At 44.4% G+C, this 24,182-nt stretch overlaps 1 protein-coding gene across 1 annotated transcript in view; it reads left to right on the top strand.

The window, feature by feature from the left end:
• Positions 1 to 23,449, top strand: part of COL9A2 (collagen type IX alpha 2 chain) — a 61,031-nt gene extending 37,582 nt beyond the window's left edge. Inside the window, exons 19-32 of the mRNA XM_063312086.1 lie at positions 261 to 314; positions 1,396 to 1,440; positions 1,567 to 1,620; positions 3,026 to 3,079; positions 3,776 to 3,829; positions 8,491 to 8,562; positions 9,540 to 9,575; positions 12,382 to 12,426; positions 15,049 to 15,081; positions 16,502 to 16,648; positions 19,580 to 19,634; positions 20,747 to 20,935; positions 21,383 to 21,460; positions 22,921 to 23,449. Coding sequence (XP_063168156.1) covers positions 261 to 314; positions 1,396 to 1,440; positions 1,567 to 1,620; positions 3,026 to 3,079; positions 3,776 to 3,829; positions 8,491 to 8,562; positions 9,540 to 9,575; positions 12,382 to 12,426; positions 15,049 to 15,081; positions 16,502 to 16,648; positions 19,580 to 19,634; positions 20,747 to 20,935; positions 21,383 to 21,460; positions 22,921 to 23,120 — 1,116 coding nt within the window. The 3' untranslated portion in view covers positions 23,121 to 23,449. The remainder of the gene's footprint in view (positions 1 to 260; positions 315 to 1,395; positions 1,441 to 1,566; positions 1,621 to 3,025; positions 3,080 to 3,775; positions 3,830 to 8,490; positions 8,563 to 9,539; positions 9,576 to 12,381; positions 12,427 to 15,048; positions 15,082 to 16,501; positions 16,649 to 19,579; positions 19,635 to 20,746; positions 20,936 to 21,382; positions 21,461 to 22,920) is intronic.
• The last annotated feature ends 733 nt before the right edge of the window (positions 23,450 to 24,182 follow it).

Genomic DNA, 24,182 nt, shown 5'->3' on the forward strand with positions numbered 1-24,182 from the left:
GGTCATAAGCCATTTCTTTCAACACCGTTGTAAGTCTGAACCGTCACTAAATGACTGGTTGTTAAGTGAGGACTACCTGTAGTCAGATCTTCTGGCTGGGATATTCCATTTGGCCCTCTAGTAGTGACATCCCTATGACTCTTTAATTTAGTTCTCTTTCAAAGAAATGAAAATAAAGCATCCTATCTCTCTGGAAGCTAATATTTGCCTTCCTCTTGCATCTTCACTAACATTATTCCCTCTCTTTTTTTGTCACGTAGGGAAGCACGGGGCAGCCAGGCCTTCCAGGGCCTCTGGGACACAGAGGACTAGCTGTAAGCATCACATTGTTCTCAAACAGAACACATTTTGTTACATCACCCAAACCTAGACTTGCAGTCTGCCAGGCTGAAAATCAAACACCTGCTGCTTAATTTTCCTCTAAACAAGCAAAAAACAAGCCCAAACTCCAAACAATCCTGGAAGCCTTCTTCGATATGAAATCACCAGGTTATTACTGAAAATGGGCTGGTATCTGCCCAAAACGGTAATTGCTGTAAATTGGAGATCTAATGGAAAATTGTGTTACAGACGGGTTCAGGAAACCTTTTACTGTAAGTGAAAAGGACAATCACGTTGGGAATTGTCAGGAACTGCTGCAGAAATGGGTCCCTTCCAATAACTGTTAGAACAAGAGAGTTACTTGTGTTTTAGGGAGTAGTTGTGGCTGTAATCTTTGCTGAATTTCTTAAAAAGCAAAACACCACTTATTTACCCAGTCTGGCAGAGCTTGTAAAACTATGCCAGTGCGTTGTGAGAGCCAGTTGGTGCAGTAGTTAAAGGTGCTGGGCTAGAAAACTTCTCGTCCTGCCATAGGCACAGAAGCCGTCTAGGGGGCCTTGGGACAGTTCCTTTCTCTCAGCCCTAGGAAGAAAGCAAGGGAAAACACCTCCTGAAAATGTTGCAAAGAGAACTACAGGAATTTGTTCATGTAGACACGAGATTGACCTGAAGGCAGTGAGGGCCAGTTTCGTGGGATGATGATGGTGCTGGACTAGAAGCCAGGAGGCCGTGAGTTCTCCTCCTGGCACAAAGCCAGTTGAGTAGGTCACCCACTCTCAGCCCTAAGAAGCAGGCAATGGCAAACCACTTGGGAAATCTTGCCAAGAAAACTGCAGGGACCTGTCCAGGTAGTGGCCAGGAGTGAAGTCTGACTTGAAGGGATGTCCCAGTGCACTGTGGTGGTCTTTAGCTGAGCTTCCCATCAAATGCCATTTTGCAGTAGCGCCCCACTCTCAGAAAGAATGGTTCCGGAGCTTGGACTTGGCCTCCCTCCAGCCAGATCACTGAAGAAACCATCAGATAGGAGGGGTTGGTGTACGGCAAATAATTTGGATTTTTCTTTTTTCCCCCAAGGGTTTGCCAGGCACACCTGGGAGCAAAGGTGGCCCTGGGCAGAAGGTAGGAACTTGAGGCTATTCCTGTTCTTGTTATTCAAATTACTAGCTTCTTTTAGTTTTGCTAAGCACTTCTGATGACTCAGGAACGGATTATATGCTTTGCATTTTCTTCTTAATGTCTTCTCAGGGCGAGCCAGGCAGACGTGGCCCACCAGGCTTACCTGGGCTACTTGGAAAAATTGTAAGTAAAAGGGGGTTTCCATCTCTTTCCCTCTTCTGTAAACTTCAATTCTGAGAGCATTGAAACATGTTCTTTTCACTGCCGTTCTTGTTTCCTAAATCCTCCCCCCACCACTTTTTTTGCATTGTTGACTTTTTTTAATCGATTCATCACCTAGATGCATCCCCAAAAGGGTTCCTTTCTATTTGGCTGTCCATCTGTCTCACTGTTTCCAGGCTGCAGTTCACGGAAGTGAATGCTGAGATTGTATCTGCATATGCTCAGAGGCACCTTCGGAATGAAAAGTGTGCCTCTGGAGGAACCTCACGAGCCCAACTCTTGAGATCCCTGCCTTTTCAGAGGGCAGTGCCCACATCTGCAATGAAGCTTTGGGGAAGCCAGAGGGCTCTGGCTTCTGAACCCCATGCAGTCATCAAAATCAACCCAAATATCTCCCCACAATGGTGGAATTGGAGCTTGCCAGATGGGATCTGCCAGGCGTTCTTCAGTCTTCTCATGTTAGAAATAAGTTTGTCCAAGTAGGGGAATGGTAAAGTAGAACAAGGGAAAAACAGAAGTTCAGATCAGCTGGCTAAGAGGGTCTCAGGGTTAAGGAAAGTGCCGTTAGCAATAATGCAAAGGTGATCGGCCACTGCTTTCATTCAGGCCTTTTCTTAACTTCCCAATTTATTATGGTTGATTGCACAGTCAGCCAGATGCTTAGCCTGTATTTGGCATTTTTGTCCACCTATCGAGTCCTTTTCAAGGACCTGGGATAGGCAGATGTTGTTGACTAATATTAAAGGTATCGTTGCAGGATGTAAGAGGAGAAGGAAGAGGAGGAGGATGACGACGAAATCTACAGTTAGATTCGCAGTCTAAGACTGGTGGAAACTTGATAATTTATTATTATAATCTCCTCCTCCTCCTCCTCGTTCGATTTAATATAGCCGCCCCTTCGAAGAACTATTGGGGTCAAGCTTAGCCCAAGCCAGCTAGATGTTTACTTTTTAAAGCCATCTTCCTGTCACCTTTCCTTTCTATAAACATAAAAAAAATGGAATTCAAGAAATAAAAACCTGGACTTTGGGCAATTCCTTGTCTGGGAAGAAAGTCCAGGCTTCATCTGGCAATCGCTGGTTGTTTCAGGTTCCCAAAAATGCTGGGACAGACAGAGGGCTATGATGCCTGCAATTCCTGTTGCTGCCAGCGGGGGGCAGCCCTGCCCTGTGAAATAATAGGAGGAAGACAGCAAGGGCCACCCGGTTGTGGCATGTTGAACAAATCACATGTAGCAACTTTGACTTAATTTCATAGCAGGAGTGTGTTTCTTTCATTCTGTAGCATGAGAATATTTATTTCTCCTGCAACGGATTTTTGCAGTCAAGTGCTACAACTTTTCTTTTTTCTTCACTGACTCTTTCAGGGAGAGCTGGGTCCACCAGGAGCAGTGGGTCTTCAAGGTGTCGCTGGTGTGAAAGTAAGTCTACAATTCTTTGTAGACTTACTCTACAGTTCTAATATTCTAAATTTTCCCCTGTAAGGTGAGGTCTTTCTTCTATAATGAGGGTGGTGGAGAGTGGACTTCAGTGATCTATTCAATTTTCCAAAAAATTTCTGATCTTTTCTAATTTTCTAGAGGTGAAACATCCTCTCCCCTTAAAATACAATGTTTTTTTAGGGAACCCTGATCTTCCATTCAGGCTAGAGTTACTGTGAGTTACAATGGTCCTTCAAGTGCTGAATGACAGCTTTTGGCCTCCATCATGATGGGCCATGCTGGCTGGGGCTTCTGGGAGGTGTAGTTCTGCCCTTTCTTGGGAGTGCAGGTTCCTGAAGCCCTGCCTTGTGTAGAAAGCTGAGAGTGAATGGTGAATTGGGCCTCCTGATGTCAGCCCTTTGGTGTAGACCAGACTAGGAAACCAAAGTCATGCATGTCAATACTACTTTTATTATAAAGTTCTGGTAAGGGAATCTTGCAAGTCTAAATGTGCTTCCCTCTCTATCCATGAGAACTGGGGAGGGTCTTTTCTGAGTCACTTCCTTGGATTACAGTTCTGGCCCAGACTCAGATTTCTTTTATCCGAGAAATTGCCTTGGTTGCAGCTCTTCTTCCTGTTCCTCAAGGTTATTCCTTCTCCCCATCACACCTGACTTTTCATCCTCTGTTTTGCAGGGAGATCAGGGTGAGAGGGGACCTACAGGACCTCCAGGGCCACAGGGAAAAGCAGTGAGTATGAGCCCTCGGATTCAAACAGGCCCCTTTTTCTTCCTGCCCAGAAGGAAATGGAGACCCTTGGAAAATCCCATCTCCTCCAGATGATGGTCTCTTCTATCTGCATGGTTCTTCTCCCTATCCTTATGACTCCTGTGCTAGCAGACTTAGCCCCATTGCTTGGCTTCAGCCCTCCCTTTCTGCGTGGCTAGGTATTTCTCAGCAAGATGCCAGCTAAGAATGCCCAAGGCCAATACATATTGAGTACACTGGTTTAGGGTCTACAGAAACATTATTTTAATAAAGTAAATCCCAAAACACGTATCTAAAACTGTGCTATCTATAACCCACTGGGGCTGCCCTTTGAGTGCAGCAGTCCTTTTTATTACAGTACCTTGTTTCTTACTGTGAATCTTAGGTTGGGAAAAGAACAACAACAAAGTTCCTTTCTCCACCCGAACTGAATCTTCTTTCCTTCCTCATGACAGTGACAATCCCAAGTGCCAGCTCCAAATATCCAATATCCTTTTCTCTAAATCTTTCTCCCACGTCTTCCTGGGGAGGAAGAGAATATTAACTATTGGGAGTGGTATGTTGGGGGTAACTATACAAGCGTATATAGCTATATACTTGTATACAAGATTACACAAGCAACTACACAAGAGTAACCAGCCCCAAAATAGTTATTTCCAACTTATTTTGACCACAAGGCACATGGACCTACAAGGAGTAGAATCCCACGATGCATCTGGGTTGGTCTGATTCTGATTGATGCAAGGGGTATCCATCTTTTGAGTGGTATCTGCAGTCCACCTTTCTTTTCACAAGCTCTTAGACAGAGAGCTATAGATGTTGTAGTATGTCATGCCCTTGTTTTATGAGGTTTACATGACTTCTACCTCAACTCTTGATTTATACCAGCCTTTCTCAACCTTTTGACCCTGGAGGAACCCTTGAAATATTTTTAGGCCTCGGGGAAGCCCTGTGCATTCAGGCTCAAATAGAGGCCCAAAATTACAAAATTGTATTCATTTCATGGGCAGGCCTGTCGATATGCATTAACCGTGTTCTTAAACTAAAAATAAAGAATGAAACTGACCTCTTTAGTGTGAACTTGCCCGAATTGGAAATGATTTTTTAAATAAATTGCCATCTCCCAGGGAATCCCTACTGACCATTCGCGGAAGCTGAGGGTGCCACGGAACCCTGGCGGAGAAACCCTGGTTTATACAGTGTTTATTCTGTAGGGATATTCTTACTCTGACCACCAGGAGGCAGTACATGACCAGTTTCATCCTTACGGCAACTCATCAGATATATGTGAAAACTTTAAGAACAACAATAGCAACTTGCTTGTGCTTCAACTTTAGCCTGATTGGGCTTGTCACGAGACAAGGTCAAAGCTTATTAGGTCTGTTTCAGTCTTGAAGCAGTGCATGGCCCCAGCCATTACCTTGCTGGGTGATGAATGAACCAAGCCACTAAGCTTATGCAACAAACCACAGTTAAAAAGAGTCTTGCATTAGTGTAATATGTATTCCACAGACATCAAGAAGGGGGCCTTTTCCCATGCTTTTTATCTCTCTATCAGTAAACAGCCTTCTTTGTTCATGTCCACCCACCGAGCTGCCGTTACAGCAGCAGAGTTTTTTCTGAGATGGGGATAAAAGAGAGAAAGCTGTTGCCTGTTAAATTTCGGTACACCAGGCTGCTATGCCGAAGAAAAGAGGTCAGGAAATGAAGGTGGCAGTTTGAAATGATAATTGAAACTGTGTTTTCAACCAGGCTGCAGTAAACATTACCTGGATTTGCAATCATCACATATTCATCTCTAGTTGACCCCTGCTGTTACTTGCTTCTCTTCCGTCTTGTCCTTGACTGTGGGTCTGTTTCTAAAGTGAGAAAATTGAGTGTGCAATTTTTATCTATTATCACACCATCACAGGGAAGGAGCATTTAAGAGCGGGATTGGCAGACTTGGGTTTTTGAGGACTGAGACCAGTCGGTCAATCAATAATATTTATTCAGTTAATGACCAGCAAAATTTAAAAGGACAGAAACAAAGTAAAAGAAATGCAATAGTATACTACCAACTAGTCAAATAGATCACATAATAATACTCCTATATTACTATGTTAATACATTTGTTACCCAAGTAGTGTGAGTCTAAAACATTTATAAGTATAAAATAAAAAATAAAAATATATATCCCCAAGCAATTTATTAAGATTTCAATTTGAACGTAATCTTTAAAACAAGGGTAATTACTTCTTTAGCCGGTTTTGTCTTATTTTCATTGCAGCAACACAAAATTTGGCTACTGTTCACGTAATGTATGGTTTTAGATCCTGAAGAAGATGGTTCACATCAAAATTATCTGGACTCCCAGGAAATGTATCTATTGGGGCAAGATGTAGATTGACCTAATGCTCCTATGAAATTTACAGCGTAGTAACATGTGTGAGATGGTTTCAACTTCCTCTTTGCCACATGGGCAGATACACTCAGCTATGGGGATTTTATTATACCTGCCTTGGAGAAGTGCAGATGGAAGAATATTGAATCTAGCTTTAAAGAATGTCTGTAGGTTGAGTCATGGCAACTGGATTCCTTTCTTATTGGTTGAAAAGTTTTGGTGCTTGTCCAAGCAGCTTCTTCAGTCTGGGCAAAGGTTGGTAAAGGGACGCCATATATGTCTTCCAGGGTGGCTGCATTGTCCCTACACCTGAATGGCTGTTGATTGTGCCATGGAGGTGTGGATTGCCTTTGGGATGTCTTACTTCTAAATCCCTCGTTCAACCCCAGGTGGATTGTTAAGAGTGGCCTTCCTGGTGAACTTGTGAAGTGGTCTTAATCTTTCTGGGGACTAATGAAAGAGCAGCATGAAGAAGTTGCTTGGACAAGCAGCGAAACGTTTCAACCAAAAAGAAAGAAATCCAGTTGCCATGACTCAACCTACGGAGAATTCCACCTGGATGACTGAGAATCTTCATTGACATATAGCTTTAAAGAATGCAATTCTCAGCTTAGGGAAAGTGAAGACTGAGACCATCCCTGAAACCTCCCTCCCCATTGTGTGTATATGTATGTGGTTTCTTGGACCACAAAAGAATTAGCACAGTGCTTTCTCACTTTCTCGAGATGGGAAACACATACCAATGTAGTATAAAACCTAAGTAGGTTTAGCATTGAAGAATCTCATTCTCCCATCCCTCTCTTCAAAACCTGCCCCAAACTTCCAGGAAAAATGCACAGAATCCTTGTCCTACTCTGGCTTTCAGTCTCCCTCCATGTTCATTGTGACCATTTCTCAGCAGAAGGTTGCCCAACCTTGATCTAATCATGATGAAGATACCATTTACCTGTGCTGTAAGTCACACCAGCATTATTGAATGATGAAGGCCCCTCAGCTTTTTAACTTTTTATAAAATAAATGGAATAATTCCATCAGGCAGGCAAGCAGGGTTTAAACATAAAATTGCTTGAAGTAGCCAAAGTCTGATCTTCAAAATAAAATCAAAGGGTGAAACTGGGCTTAAGCCACCTAGATGGACATTTTTTTCTCTTTTTTTAATAATGGATTAAATTTTTTTCTAGATAAAATGGATGTAGCCCATGTCAATCCCCAGGTTTTTCAATGGCAGAAGGTCCATTTGCTTTATGGTAGGGCCAGCTATATGTAAGGCAAGGACACCCAACTTTGCTAATTGTTTAGCTTTCTCTAACCCAGGGTTTTTCAACCAGAGTTCCCTGGAACTGTAGGGTTCCAGAAGAGGTCACCAGGGGTTCCCTGGGAGATCATGATTTATTTAAAAATTTATTTCAGATTTGGGCAACTTCACATTAAAGCTTCATTCTTTATGTTTAGTTTAAGAACATTGTTAATGCATATAGACAGGCCTACCCATGAAATGAATATAATAATTTTGTAACTTCTGGCCTATATTTGAGCCTGAATGTGCAGGGGTTCCCCAAAGCCTGAAAAATATTTCAAGGGCTCCTCCAGGGTCAAAAGATTGAGAAAGGCTGGTCTAACCTTACGAAAACCATTTTACTCTTTGAGGACTCTCTCGTATTTCGAGAAAAGGAAACCAGCCATTATCAGCAGATAATGCAAAGATTCATAATATAATCCTATAGATGGATGTAGATCCTGTATATGGTTTAAGATGCAAAGCAGAGGGGCTATCAGCCATGTCAGACTGAAGAACTATTCCCCCACCCTCAATTTATTGCTTTAGCATGTATCCACCAGGCAGGGTAGAAGTTATTGCTGCTTAATTAACAACACTTTGCTTTTACGAATTGTATATCTTTCAGACAGCTCGTGAAAATAGCTAAGCTATTTCATGAGACGTCTTTGCCAGCTATTGTTTCGTGGCCTCCAGATACAGTAAAACCTTGAATTTATGGTCCAACTGAGAGGAAGGAATGCATTAAATCCAAATATACACAAGGTACAGACTTTATCTGGACTAATTCACCAAAATTCATTGTTTGGTAACGCACTCTGAATTCAGTTTTGCCCTTTCCGTCCAAAACCTACTGAATATAAAATTCAGGTTTTACTGTACAAGCAAGAGACTGTTTAGGGTGTGTCTCTGTATCTTTGTATCTGGCTCTGCTCTGCTCCCCTCCTTCTTCACATTTTATTTCCCCCCCCCCTTCCCTTCTAGGGCCCAAAAGGAGAGCAGGGTCCCTCTGGAGTTCCAGGCCCACAAGGACTCCCAGGAGTTAAAGGCAGCAAGGTAACTTTTTGATTTTCCTGACTTGAAGGCAATATTAGGTGATCAGCAGTGGGCCATCTGAAAGCAATAATTTCCAAATTCCTCTGCAAGATTTCTGTCTTTGCAATTCCCGTTTTTCCTGGAAGCCAATTTTTTCCAGCAGCTGTCAGTGTTGCACAATTTCACATAGCATTGTGAGGCATCCAGAAATTTAGAAGGTTAAAAGATTCATTAAAACGGAGGGGAAAAAATGCAGATTTCATAATAGCTTATATGTCCTCACAGATCGTATCAGATATGGCCATCTTAATGAGATTTTGGCCACTTTAAATATTTAATTAAAATATGCTATGATTGTGGAGATCTTTGAGTGCCATTTAGTGTCTTGTGTTGTGTTACTGGTTCTCAGAATACAGATGCCCCAAAAAAGGATGTGTGTGTGTGGGGGGGGGGGATGTGAGAGAGAGAGAATGGCGACCTTACTCACTTTTGGCTATAGACCTGTCCACACCTTTGTTCAGTCCCGCCACCACTGGCACGCAAGGCAATTCTTAACACTCTCATTCCTGCAGCCCTCAATGAGCTGAAAGGTGGCCTGTCCTGATCTAGATAACATTAAAGATAGTGCCCAAGAATGGAGACTTGGACACTTAATTAGAATGCTGCCAGTGCAAGAAAAATGCAAGAACAACTTTGTTGGATCACACTTACTTGGTCCACCATTTGGTTTTCTGCAGTAGCCAACCAGGTGTCCATTGAAAGCCCATAACTGGCATGGTCTGGTGATTCCCAGATGGTGATAGTGATGGTGATGATTAGGTTTTTATCCTACCTTTTTGTCTGACTCTCTGTCATAGGCTGCAGTTTTCCTAGATATTCAGTTTCAGAATTGTGTAGTCCCAACCCATTTGGAATAAAGCTGCTGGAAGCCTCCGTGGACTGCTGCAATAGGTTCAACATCTTCTAAATTTCACATTTTCCCCTGTTCTTTTCTGTAGGGCTTCCCAGGAAAAACCGGATCCAAAGGTGATATTGTAAGTACTTTTGCTGCATTTTTTCCCCCTTTAGTCTTTTTGTTACTACAGGGCTACCCTAGTGAAGCAACTAGCAATTTATTGACTACCGTTTTGCTCATATTTTATTTCTTAAGTTTTGATCTTGTGCCTTCAGCATAAAATATTCCCTGAACAGTGAACAAAACATACAAAAAGTTGTACGATTAATCCATGGAAATCAATAGAGAAACAGCAGCAGATAATAGCCAAGTCAATAACTATGAAATAAATAAGGGAAAACAGAAAGATTTCTGTTAGCTCAGAAAGTCTCAGTGCATGCGGACAAGTGAAAAGGTTAAACGGCCTGGGACAATGGAGAAAATGGGTGTCAAGCTCTTAAACTGCAGCGCATGCTCATGGAAGCAAGATTCACAGGGACTTTCTTTAAGGAGTTTCAAGAATTAGGGGTTAGAATACAGAATCTTGAGAAGTGAGATAGGAACCTCCAGCCCACTTTTAATAGTGCATTTATTAAGGCAGGATCTGTTTGAAGCTTTTGAGTGTCTTTTTCCCAAGCAGTCTGCATGATGAGCCAAGAATCTGTTTCTGCAAAACACCAGTAACAGTCTCTCTGGTCTGCTGATTATTTGAATCTCCATTCAGCTGCACCTCAAAATGGGCTTCACCTAGTATGGGTTAGGCAGCTGGTGAGCTTCCTGCAGGCCCCAGCATGCCATTACTGCCCCCTCCCCCCGGGATCCTAACATTGCATTGCTGGTCTGCTATAAAATGGCTCAATTTCAGAGGTTGCAGTTGTTTCCTCTTCCCCTCAGTTATGGGAGGAGATGAAGCAGGAGGCTTATGGAAGCACCCTCCCACCTAGCCCCCCAAGGAAAAAGTGGACTGAATGTGCTTGGCCCCACCTCTTCCACCAGCAGGTCTAGAGACTGAGAGGTACAAACGGGGTGCAATCAGTCATCTCAGTGGCACAGCACTATTTTCATTCTGTTGATGAAAGCATCAGATCCTGTGAATGCCTCTGCCCAGAGGTCAAGCTATCCCCAAACTTAAAAGTTTAGAAGTATCTTCCCTCTGCTCCAGTAGCTAGAGGAGCTGTCTTCAACTAGGTGCCCTCCAGATGTGTTCAATTTCAACTTTCTAGCTAGTGTTGCCAGAAGCCGTGCTGGCTAAGGATGGTATGAATTCAGGTACAGGTGAGAGACCCTTGGTTGGGAAGGGCTGATCTAAAAGGGGATGACTCAGGTGCCAGGGGTGTCTCCCTGAGGAAGGCATCCAAAAGGTGGGATCCAGCACCTAAGAAGTTATTAGCTCAGAGGAGGAGGAGATCAGCAGGTCTGGGTTGTCAGGTCTCACAACTGGCACAGCTGTAAAACTCAGGTCTCCAAACCAGTGTTTCTCAACCTTGGCAACTTGAAGATGTGTGGACTTCAACTCCCAGAATTCTCCAGCCAGCATGCTGGCTGGGGAATTCTGGGAGTTGAAGTCCACACATCTTCAAGTTGCCATGGTTGAGAAACACTGCTCCAAACACTTAACCTTGTTCTGAATGGGTTTACTTGGCAAAAGATTCACAGACACAGTTGGGTTAAATTAGTCCCTCTATTACAAAGAAGAAAGAAGTTAGATACACAGAGAAGACATGTCCACAGAGAAGACATGTCCAGGCTTTTTCCTCCAGTTCTTCTGAGTCAGCGAACACTTGGCTGTTCCCTTGGTGGCCTTGGAAAGTACCTGTTCTGTGTTGACATAACAGTCCTCTCTAGTCCAGGAGTCACCAGCTTCATTCCTTAACCTGATCAAGCCAAGTTCATGGTGAAATAAAATCAAGGTCCTCAACAGTTCCAAGGATGCCAAGTTGGAGTGCCAAGGACCTGGAATAGTAATCTTGCAATTGAGTGCAGAACATGCAAACTTTCTTAGTGCTGGTTTACTGCCAGCACTGGAACTTTGTGATCTGGCACAGAAAAACAAAGCAAAAATTGTCATTCCGGGGGCTACAGCAACACATTTAGAAGTCTGTGACTGGTTGGAAGTCCATTCTGCAGAGAAAAACAGGAGCATCCTTGGTGTTCAGTTCTGCACTCAATACAGAACTGAATGCAGGCAGGTGTGCTCAGTCTGAGCTGCGAAGGAACTAAGTTTCCTCCCCAGAGCTTCTGCTGTTTGAGTGGGAGAGCTAGGGGACATGGTTTCAGACAGACAAGGTGGTATAATAGAGGAGGTCCATCTCTGCGGTCACAACCTGTCATAGGAGGACAGCTGATGGTTTCGGCAACTGTATGGATCAATCTGAGCAGGACATTCTTGGGATTAAATTTATGAAAGGATTTAAAGGGCCAGCATTTTAATCTGGCTGTGAAACTAATTAGGAACCACTATGATTGATTCTGCATGAACAAAATGTGATCTTGGCACATGGCTCAAGCTAAGAGTCTGGCAACTCTGTTCTGAACTGAAGGGTCAGTTTTGTTTCAAATGCCATTCCATCCCAAGGTATTATATGTCTAACCTCAAGACTGGCTTCAAATGATGCTTCCTCATTCAATTTATTGGTGATTCCCAAAATTGATCTGTGGGTCCAGAGGCTGTGTGAACTGCTTGACTTTCGTGTTTCATATATCTAGGATGCTGGTATCCCACAAAGGTCATGGGCTCTGCAGAATGAAATCCTTAGGAAGGTGGAGACTCCTCAGGAGGACGTAGGCAAGAGAAGGGCGTAGGCAAGAAATGATGGGATGGATTTTGGGATCAGGGCAGAAAGAATGATTTTGGATGGACAGGATGTAATTGGTTGTTGTTATGACTTGTTCTTCCTTTCTCATAGGGGGATCCTGGTGTTGAAGGCCTTTCTGGAGAAAAGGGGCAGAAGGTGAGACGGTCTAATATAGTGTTTCTCAACTTCAGTGCCTCTAAGATGTGTGGACTTCAACTCCCAGAATTCCCCAGCCAGCACAGTCCGTGCCTCTTAAAGGGGCTGAGTTTGAGAAACGCTGATCTATAGTATCCTCCTTGACTTGCTGAAGAACTATGCTTGGATTTGGCTCGGCAGTTTCAGGAGAAATGTGTAGCTAAATAGGCAAGAGATGCACAAACTGAGGTTTCACTGTTGCTTTGAGTGCATCCCCCAAAATTCTTCAAAAGTGCTGCATGTGAGGCTACCATTGTGTTTTGTCTGAAAGCAGCAGCAGATTAAGAAGGCAGCTGCCAGGATATTGAGTAGGACAACAGGCTGTGCCCTTGTTATACCACAGTTGAAGCAGCTGGGTGTAGCTCCCAAGCCACATTCAAGATTTTGGTTATGACACACGAGTCCTGAACAAGTTGGAACCAGCAGACCAGGCAGATTACCATCACCATTACCAACCTAGTTGGTCACCAAGTTGGCCCTCCCTCTGATGGCATCCCAAATGCCATCTGGCTTTCCCTCTCTCTGATGGAACCCTATATTGGAATGCCCCCTCCCCCCAAGTAAAATTCAGGAGGCACCCACTACAACAACTTTTAGGACCATAAGGAAGGCTGAGAGAAGGAAGATCGATGCTTTTGAACTGTGGTGCTGGAGGAAAATTCTGAGAGTGCCTTGGACTGCAAGGAGATCAAACCAGTCCATCCTCCAGGAAATGAAGCCAGACTGCTCACTTGAGGGAATGATATTAAAGGCAAAAATGAAATACTTTGGCCACATAATGAGAAGACAGGACACCCTGAAGAAGATGCTAATGCTAGGGAGAGTGGAGGGCAAAAGGAAGAGGGGCCAACCAAGGGCAAGGTGGATGGATGATATTCTAGAGGTGACGGACTCATCCCTGGGGGAGCTGGGGGTGTTGACGACTGACAGGAAGCTCTGGTGTGGGCTGGTCCATGAAGTCACGAAGAGTTGGAAGTGACTAAACGAATAAACAACAAAAAACTTGAAGACCCTTTCTTCCTGGTAAGACAGTTAGAAGACCCTTTCCTGCCCCCTTGGTAATGAAAAGCTGTGTTTTTTATTGAGTATTATTTTAATGTATTATTGCTTAGGCATTTCTTGCTGCTTTTATTGTAAACCACTCTGTTATGCTTCAGCATAGGAAACAGCACATAAATACATTAAACGCAAATAAATAAATTGTAAGTTTTAATATGACAGAAGATGGCAAATATGACATACCTGGCCGGACAGTCGTCCTCTTAACTGTAGGATGAAAGGGAAAGAAAGGTTGGTTTTTGTCGTGTTTCTGACCATTCTTTTCTGGAGCGTGGCCTCAGGAAGCCTACTCAAAAGCCCAGGGTGGCCCTAGCATTACATTCCTGAATCAGTCTGTGTGTGTGTGTGTGTGTGTTCGCTTTTCAGTAGAAAACTCATCCAGTACTACAATCTGAATTCAGAATTCATTCCAAATCAGGAGCCCTGAATCTGATTTTGCTCTGAAGTGAAAGAAAGGCAGGTTAAGGATTCTTGCTAAACTCATGGCCAGTTTTACAGGTACTTTAGCTCAGCATCCATCTTCAGTCATTCTTCACCAGTCTGTATCTTTGTACCTTCTGCAGTACCTACTTATGCCAAGGCAAACTGTCAGGGGAGGTTTTCTGATGAAGATCTGGCCAGATATCATTTCCATTCCCCAACAGCTGGGTCTTCCTTTAGCTTCAGCTCCTTAGCCTTTAGACCTTCCTTTCTCCTGAGCTGATTTCCTGTCAGTGACCATGTCCCAGTCTTTCTCTGCACAGAGGTCCTCTGTGGCCAGATTTTGCCAGTTGTCACAAAATTGCTGGGTAGAAATGCCCCACTGCTAATCCGGGCTCTGATCACTTTTCCTTGGAGCCACAAGGAGGCCTGCCAACACTCCGTGGCATCTAGTAGAAGAGAATATCTATAGCTCAGGGTTGAACTGAACTGATGCTCTCTGAGCTTGGTTGTTTGCTTGCAGACATTTCATTACCCAACTAGGTAACATCAGTGCATTCATCATCGTCATCATCATGCATCATCAGTGGACTGATGATGTTACCTAGTTGGGTAATTAAACGTCTGCAAGCAAACAACCAAGCTCTAAAAGCACCAAGGACTCCACTCTGTGGCATCCCAGAAGCTCCAGAAATGGCCAGGAGGGCCATTTCACAGCAAAGAGAGAGGATTTGGCCCATTTCTTAATAAACCAACACTGGGAATCACTTTAAGAAGATTTACAGGAGAAGGAGGTTAAAATAAGCCAATTAATTCGTGTTTAGCCAAGTTGTCTTGTTTTTCCTGGATAACTCTATGTTTTAAAGAGTGGATGGGGGATGAAACTAAGAGTTTTCCCCCCTCTCTTTTGGCCCCTAAGGTCCTAATGCAATATTTTCTTACATTGATAGTATGAATAGAATTGATAGTATGAATAATTGATTGATAATTGATAAGAATTGATTGATATTATTGATAACAATTGATACTAATTGATAGTATGAATGAAATCTCTTAGATATTTGGAGCCTCAGCTCAGCTTTTCTCTTTGTTCTTTATTTCTAGGGTGAATTGGGTGAGCCAGGACCAAGGGGGCAGGTGACTATTTGCTACTAAGATCAAAATGTATCTTATCTTGAACAGTGGGGTTTAGCCTCGGTGTCTGTCTATCTGTCTGTCTGTCTGTCTACCTGGAAAATATATATAATAATTCTTATGATCTGGGAGGAGGGATAATCGTTCTTATGGGGGAAAAGTCTTGAGTAATGGGTTATTTATGCTAGGAACAAAATGATAATTTTGCTGGATCTATAACTTTATGTAAAAGTAGTTTTATAGCTCTGTAGCATATCCCCTGCCTGCTCCATATAATTACACTGTTTTACATTTTTAACACCTTCAAATAGCAAAGAATAAAAAATGGATAGTAAATTTTAAGGCAAACAATAGGCAATCTTCTTTAACATAATACAAAACCATGTTTGGTACTCACTGTGCTGAGGCAGCTTTTTGCATCAATGATTTTTAAAACAGTCTGGATCAATGTTCCTTCAACTTTTTTCTCTCAGGACCCCTTCCCACTTTTAAAAATTATGGAGGACCCAAAAAGGTTTTGTTTGAATGAGTTATATTTATTGGTATTTACCATATTAAAAATTAAAGTTGATGCATTCGCTGCTACTACCTCTTCTCACAACTGTTTGATGGGATTTTAATATATTGTAGGTAGTCCTCAGTTAACAAGGTCATAAAGTAAAAAATCACGTGGCCATGCCAACTTACGATGGCAGTTCTGGCAGTTCCAGTTGTTAAGTGAATCATGTGCAGTCGTTAAGTGCAACATCACGTCACTGTGACTTGTGGTTTCTTGCCAGCTTCCCATCGACTTTGCTTGTGGGAAGCTGGCAGTGAAGGTCACAAATGGCAATCGCATGACTGTAGGATGCTGCAACCATCGTAATTGCACTCTGGATGCCAAGTGCTCAAATCACAGTCACGTGACCGGGGGGGATGCTGTGACAGCCACAGTTTTGAGGACTGGTCATAAGTCTCCCCATTCAGTGCCATTCTAACTTTGAACGGTCACTGAACGAGTGGTCGCTAAGCAAGGACGACCTGTATTATATTATTTTTCAACATAGACTGCCAAATAATTTTAATTTTGTGGGCCCTTGAGAGGGTCTTGGGGTACCCCCAGGGGTCTTTGGACCACACTCTGACAAACACTGCTCTAGATTAACAGGGAGCTTTAAGCCCAATAGAACCCCAGGTCCAGGAACAGGAAAGCGGAGTCCATTTTATGCTGGAGCTTTGCAGTATGGGATGGATTTACCAGCTTCCCTGCCCTGTGAACTTCCAGAGCCTCTCACAAGTCACTGGAACATGGAATGGTACATTGGAAAAACTCCTGTCTTGTGAAGGCATGCTTAAAGAATTCCTGGTAGCGTCAGAGAGCTCTTTTCAATACCATGGTGAGTTTGAAGAGACCAGGTCTTACTAGCCTCCTATCCTTTCACAGGAAGGTATCCGTGGGGAGCCTGGTTTTCCTGGACCTCCTGGGGATGCCGGAGCACCTGGAGTCAGAGGTTTCCCAGGGCTTCCTGGTCCTCGAGGACTTAACGGGGAACGTGGTGTGCCTGGAATGCCTGGACCGCAAGGTGCCCCAGTGAGTAAATGCCATGATGTTCCATGCTGTGGTGGGGTGCCACCACAGAGCTGGTGTATTGGCAGTTGTTGAGGCCGGTCTGGATGTTTTCCAAAAGTATAGACCTCAGCTTCAGAATTCCCTATCCAATGTGGCCGTTGTGGAGAATTCTAGGAGTTCAGATCCATACCTCTGAAGGATTGTTTCAACCTCATGACAGCAGAGGTGATCTTAGGGAATAAAAGAATGAAGTTCTCTGTATTGAGAATGATTCATTGTGGGTCTCCACACGCAAGTTATCTCTTCCAATAACCATCCCCTTGGGCAGGAGTTTTCTGGTGTGTAATTGTTAGCCCTGACTGGGATTGGATCAGCGATCCTTCCTGGAACAGAATAGAAGCAGAATTACTGACAACCCAATTGGGATACTTGTCAAAGATCAGTGTGGCCCTGCTCTGGCCAGGTCCGGCCTTCTAATTCTGCTGTGCCTCTTTCTTTGGGTCACCCAACCCTTCCTCCTTCAGAGGCTCAGTCTTAAGAGGAGGCTGCCCACTGCAGCTTGAAGTGGGGCCTCCAGAGTCTGCCTTTGAGGAAGCTCTGATCCTTGACTTCCGAGCGGCATTTCGTTACTGTGAAAAGCAGACTGTTTGGTCAGGTTGATTGACCTGAGCCTCTTCTAGCAGGTCTGCATGAGTCCCTTCTCACTGAGATCTTTGCTACATGCAGAGACACTCCTTTAGGCATTCATGCTTTAAAAACAATTGCACTTTTGTCAAAGATATTCTCCTGAAACATCACTACTTCATCTGGGTGTAAGTGAAGAGTGAAGGACTAGTCCCGGCAGTTTTCGTGGCAAGATTTTGAAAGTGGTTTGCCATTGCCTGCTTCCTAGGGCTGAGAGAGAGTGACTGGCCCAAGGTCACCCAGCTGGCTTTGTGCCCAAGGCAGGACTAGAACTCCCAGTCTCCTGGTTTCCAGCCTGGTGCCTTAACCACTGCACCAAACCATCCATCCATCCTAATAATATGCATGCAACATAGAGCCTAACCCAAGGGACGCGGTGGCACTGCGGGTTAAACCGCTGAGCTGCTGAGCTTGCTGATCGGAAGGTCGGCGGTTCAAATCCGTGTGACGGGGTGAGCTCCCGTTGCTAGTCCCAGCTCCTGCCAACCTAGCAGTTCGAAAACATGCAAATGTGAGTAGATTAATAGGTACCGCTTTGGCAGGCAGTTAATGCAGTTCTGCTTAGTCATGCCGGCCACATGACTGTGGAAGTGTCTACAGATGAACGCCGGCTCTTCGGCTTTGAAACGGAGATGAGCACCGTCCCCTAGAGTCAGACATGACTGGACTTAATGTCAAGGGAAACCTTTACCTTTACCTAACATAGAGCCCAGGAGGGATTCTTCAGCCTCCAAAATCCAGCTGTTTTGTCACCTCACCCAACCACTTAGACAGCAGGTCTTGGACTTTGCATCTCCAGAGGAATCCTTGCAGTCTCTATGGTGGAAGAAAAGGAGACAAAGACACATGAATGGTTTAATTTATAATTTTTCTCCAGGCTGGGCCATAATACTGAGTTTCTGTGGGCTGAAGGTGGGGGGGCTTGAATTCAGCTCTTCCCCATCCCAGCTCACCATCTTAACTATTGCCACACTGTTCCCCAGTCCCTTTTGCTGCCTTTCCTCCTGCTTCTGACCCCAGGGATTAATGTACATGGTCCTCAGCAACAGAGGCAGAGAACAGGAGTGGAATTAACCCTTAAAGTTGCAGAGCGGGTTGCTGGACTTGTTACAGATGAACAAATCTGTCCACTTTTTCAGCAGCAGACAAGCTCTAACTTGAGCTCCCCCATCCACCTGTTTTCTTCACTAATGATATGATCTTGAGAATAATCTTTCAGTTATGGAAGATCATGAATCCCAGATGAAACATTTTGACTAAATGTTTATGGCTGAGAAGTGCAAATTAGACCCGGCTTCTCCAACCTGTCTTCTCTGGCAACATGCTCTTTAGCTGGGTTGAGACTGCAACAACAGGCGTCCCTGGAGGAGAGATGGGTGAGGGGAGGAGGCAAGTGATGGCATGTACATTGTGACATTGCAATACAAACTCTGCCCTGTAATGTCACAATCCATGTTTTATCACGTTTGCATCATGGTTAGGAACAGATGCTTGTGACAGCAACCCCAAGAATTCCCAGCCAGCAGGGTCCTAAGAGTTGCAACCTAAAGGGCACCCAAGTTCATACTATTAACATTTCCACGCAGCACCATTTCCACCTTCCAATCTCCAGAGCATTTTGTCAGTGTCATCTTCTTCATTCCTGCTAGCCTTGACACTGGCAATGACATCAGATACCAGTCAACACTCCTTCCAGCCAACCAATAGGAGAGTGCAAAACGGGTTCTTCCATCAGAGCCTCGCTGTCTGTGCTACTGCAGGTGCTGGACAGCAATGCCCTTCTGATGCACTCACTACAAAACAAGAAGGGAGCCATTTATCCCCCCCCCCGCCCAAATTGGGAATGTCTGTTACTCCAGCACCTGAAGTAACAGACATTCCCTATAGAAGGGGAGAAAACAAATGGTTCCCTTCTTGTTTTGATTACATGCTATATGCATTTCTCCAGGCATCATTCATCCTGCATATAAATTCCCACTAAAAGCTGCATCTGTGGTTCAAAATTTCAATGCCAGAGCTTCTGTGTGTGTGTGTGCGCGCATGTGTGTGGTGGGGAGAGGAAGGACATGATACCAGAGGCTGGTAGGCGAGAGAAGACTGCATGAGAACTGAAGCAGAGCAGCCTTTTGCAGATACTGCTTGGGTATAATAACTTGAAGCTTCCCTGCAGGATCTCAGGTCCTGACAAACTGATTTAAGGGTGTTGTGGCTGCTGCCATTGTGATACAGGAGAAGTTCACAATCCATCCATTCTCTTCCATTCCCCAGGGCAGGGACACAGGAGATCAGCATATCGTTGATGTCGTCATAAAGATGCTACAAGGTGAGTGCATCAGAAGCACACTGCTGTCCAACCCACACCCCAACCAATGGGATGGCCCAGGACAAAAGGGAAGTTGAAGGTTAGTTAAACACCATGAACTTGACAAAAGGGAAATTGAAGGTCATGAATTAAACACCATGAACTTGGCAGGGACTTCTCCCTGTGGGCCTGGCACTTGGGTGTGGCCATTTTTGGGACTACAGCTAAGCGGGCTGCAACTTGGTCTCCTGATTAAGTGACATTGTGTGACATCACTAGAAGGGGGGGCTTTTTAGTATGTGTCATTGGAATTTTTAGGTGGGAATGGGAGGCAAAGCACCCTCATCCTCACCCTTAAAATCCACCACCACCGCCGCCTAACTACAGCGTGAATTTTGCACCACTGAACTGCCATTTGGCCAGTTTTTACTAGTGTGATGTGGGGATGACAGGAGGTGCCAACAAGATGCAGATGGGCTGTGAGCGGTTTGCCAAGCGCAAGGCTAGAGGCGCATTGCCTCTGACATGCAGGTTCCATTTAGCCTTAATTAATAGCCAGTCATTGACCTATATTCGGTGAAACCATCGAAGCAGGGCAGCCCCTAAGCCAACATTGCCTGGGCTCAGAAGCTAAGCAGAGTCAGGGCTGATCAGAGTTTGGGTGAAAAATATTCACCCACCAGGGAATACCAATGCTGCAGGCCAGACTGGGAGGTTGAAAAAGGATATGGGCAAACATTGCATATTCGTATCCATAAAGTCCCCAGGAGCCAAGCAGCGCTTACAGAACACACTTCACCTGGTTACTGACTGAATCCATTTTCTGAATCTGTACCATAACTTGAATCATAAGCTAACAAACTAGCTGGGTTCATATAACACATCAATCTAGAAATAGTTTAACCGAGTGAAAACTAATCCAGCTCATCATGTTGTGCAAATACAGCTGCTAGGTTGGTAATTAACACAGTTGTGTAAACACAGCTGTTGAGTAGCAGCCATCTCCGTAAGCCAAAGTACATTTGCGGAGAAGTGTGTCTTCGCTGTCTGTCTTGAACCTCCTGAATTTGGTAAGGGTGGAGGAGGACACCTGGGAGATGAAGCACGGCTTCCTTCTCATCTTTGCCTTACAGAACAACTGGCGGAGTTAGCCGTGAGTGCAAAAAGAGCAACTTTGGGTGGAAGTGGCGTGATGGGGCCACCTGGCCCTCCAGGGCCTCCTGGATCACCTGGCCCTCAAGGCCCCCATGGACATCCTGGTTCCCGTGGTATTCCAGGAGTCGCAGGAGCTGCTGGACAGATAGGCAACACTGGGCCCAAAGGTAGGAGGATGTCTTTGCATGGAAACATCATATAAGGGTTTGTTATCTGACTGATGAGGATGTAGAAGACGTGAATAGACACCTGCAGCCTCATTCATTATCAGTGTAAGGAACCTTATCCTTGAAGGTCACAGAGAAGCCATTAGAAAGAAACTACAAAAGGCTCCACTCTAATGCTGTAGGAGACAAGTTGGCTCTAAATGGGGAATTGTGAGTTAGGACGGAGTGCCCAGTGAGTTAGGACGGAGCCAGCCTGAGCTTCTTCCGAATGTTTTCTCTGTTTCCTGGTCTTAACGCATGTTTTTGTTTTCGAAACCATCTCTGGTCCTTCCACGTCATTTCTGTGGCTGTCTACAGCTAGAAAGAAGGGCAGAGCGGGTCCAGTCAACGTGTTTACGAAGTGTGAATCTAATAAGAGTTAAACTTTGTGGTTTCTTCATCCTACAGGAAAGTTGGGAGAGAAAGGAGACCAGGGAGAACCTGGCCATGGACATCAAGGGATGCCAGGGCCTCCAGGCATACTAGGTAAGATTTTTTTTTTTAATTGAATGGCATAGCAGTTCGGTGTTCATGCTGCTTTTTCTTGCTGGGAAATCCTTGTGAGGTCCAGCAGCCAGATATGCAGACTATTTAGCCGTGACAAGTCACGTTGCCCAGGGTGCACCACGAGGAGGCTAGTCTACATTGCACTGAGTTGTGCTGAGAGAGAGGGACTGGCCAAGGTCACCCAGCCAGCTTTTGTGCCTAAGGCGGGACTAGAACTCTCCTACCATGCCTGATTGGCCCTTGGGCTGAGAGAGGGACTGGCCCAAGGTCACCCAGCTGGCTTTCATGCCTAAGGCGGGACTAGAACTCTCCTACCACGCCTGATTGGCTCTGGGGCTGAGAGAGGGACTGGCCCAAGGTCACCCAGCCGGCTTTCATGCCTAAGGCTGGACTAGAACTCACAGCCTCCTGGTTTCTAGCCCAGCACCCTAACCACTAGACCAAACTGGCTCACCAGGTAAGATGATCTGTGGGGTTGCCTTGAGAGGAACAGACACGTAAGATTGGGTTGCTGGAATACACCATCTGCTGTCCTCCAGATGTGGAATAACTTCCAGAATCCCCACCCACCCCCGCTAAGCACTGACACAGGATATCTTTGGAGGATGGTTGTGGAATGGCCATGAATGTTCCCTCTCCAGACATTGCACAGAGTAAACCCTGTGTAAATCTTTTGTGGTTTTAGAGAAGGCCCTGGTATCTTTACAGCTAAGGACTTGAAGTGATAAAATCAGTCTTCTATACTATAGCAGTTTCCCTTGAGAAAGGTTTTGTTTTCTCTTGAAACACTGGGAAGTAGGAAAGGAATTATTCAAGCCGTTTTGGTTGTGGGAGGGGTGGAGGAGTTGCTGTCACAACATGTCTGGAGGGCACCACTTTGGGGAATGTTACACACCTTCATTCACTTATGGATAAGATAGATTTTGTACTCAGAAAAAGAAAATGAGAGATCTATATCCAAAGAAGTAGAACAGTGGTAAGAAGAAGCCATGGTAGACTCTTTGGTGATGTCTAGCTTCACCACTGTGTCTTCCACATACCACTGTTTTCTGAACAATTGGCATCAATAGCTCCCAGGTCTAATTCTTGTAGAGACCATTGGAGCTCTCAAGGGACATCAGTGCACGGTGTGCATCGTCTCTTTTCCTGCTGGTGTTCCTTCTTCACCAGATCGGAAGCATTGGCCATATGGATCTAGTGACCTCCAGTTTGCATCAGCTTAGGCGCTAGGTTTTGCTGATCTATCCAAGACCTGTTGTTCGTGCCTTTTTTCCTGAAAGGTGATGGCAGCAAGTAAGTGGGTAACAGAAAATGAATTCTGAAACTTCTCCCAAGTCTTTTAGAGATGATGGTGGTTTTAGAACTTTTAGAAGCAATAGGGGTTGTGGAAGGGGTATAAGGCATACAAGCACAGACCATGTATTGTTTCATTTTTCCAGGTCCCCCCGGTCAGCCTGGTCAAGCTGTCAATGGCAAACATGGAGAGCGAGGTGTTCCTGGTGCTCCAGGAGAAGCAGGACGTCCTGGTTTACCTGGGCCTCCTGGCCTTCCTGGGTTCTGCGAGGCAGTTGTTTGCCTTGGGGCCTCTGCCTCAGCTCAGCTGACTGAAGTAGGTTCTGTCAAAGGACCTTCCTACTGAACGTTGTCAAGTGAAAGATCAGTTCCATGGTTGACATCATTGATTCAGCAGAAGCTTCGCTCCTGGCACTGAGCAGTGAACACACCAGGGCTGGGGCACAAAGAGATGGGGAAACCACCAATCCAAAACCTCTTGACAGATGAGAAACCTTTGCTTGGATTTGGGTATCCATTTATATCCATCCACCTTTGCTGGTGATAAGACACTTAGATGTTCTGAGTGGCGCCAAATGGAGATTCACATCCATGCAAAAACTGCTGTTCTCTCGGGTCAAGCCTGAGCTTCTCTTCGGAAAATTGCTTCTTTTTTATTTATAAGGAATTGTAGAGCCCCCCCCAAACTATATGATATGGGGAAATGAGGGAAAATTCTCATTTTGGGCCCCAGTAATTTTTTGGGTGGAGAGTTCCACACAGTAGGATCTTTTTGTTTTAATCTGTTAAGAGTATTTATATGAAGTGTTACTATGTGGGAGAAATTCACAATTCGGATATAAAAAAAATCCTTGAAAAATGGTATCAATTTTGTTTCTGTCTGTGGGGCTTTTTTTTTTCACGTGAGGTTTATTTCTTACCAGCACTGCATCATGGAAAAAGAACATAGTAAAATTTGTTACAAGATGGCTTTCCCTTGAAGAAAAACCCCAGAAGTGAGTTGAGATAATTCTTGATTTACTGCCCCCCACACCCCGATCATTTCAGCTGCTTTTCTACTTAGTGTCTAATTTGTTAATGTTTTGGTCAATTATATGATCTTGGTGGACGGAATTGATCTGTCCAAATTCATTGCATTTTTTAATTGCGAAATTAGCCTTTTCGTTTTCCCCTTTTTATTGGGCAATTTTCAGTTATTATTTAATGATGTACCATGCACAGTCTGAATTATCTTCCCTAAGTTGTAAATCTTTGTAAAATAAGGGTTTTTAAAATAAATACTAATTAAAAATATTTTTCTCCACAAAAGAAAAGGCAAACTGAAGAATGAATGTCAATGAACTTAACAGATGTCTCTGATTCTCTTGATTTAACAGACTTGTAAAACAGTTTTTCTTTAATAGTTATT

The sequence above is a fragment of the Candoia aspera genome, chromosome 10, assembly GCF_035149785.1.
Source record: "Candoia aspera isolate rCanAsp1 chromosome 10, rCanAsp1.hap2, whole genome shotgun sequence".
Lineage (NCBI taxonomy): Eukaryota > Metazoa > Chordata > Lepidosauria > Squamata > Boidae > Candoia > Candoia aspera.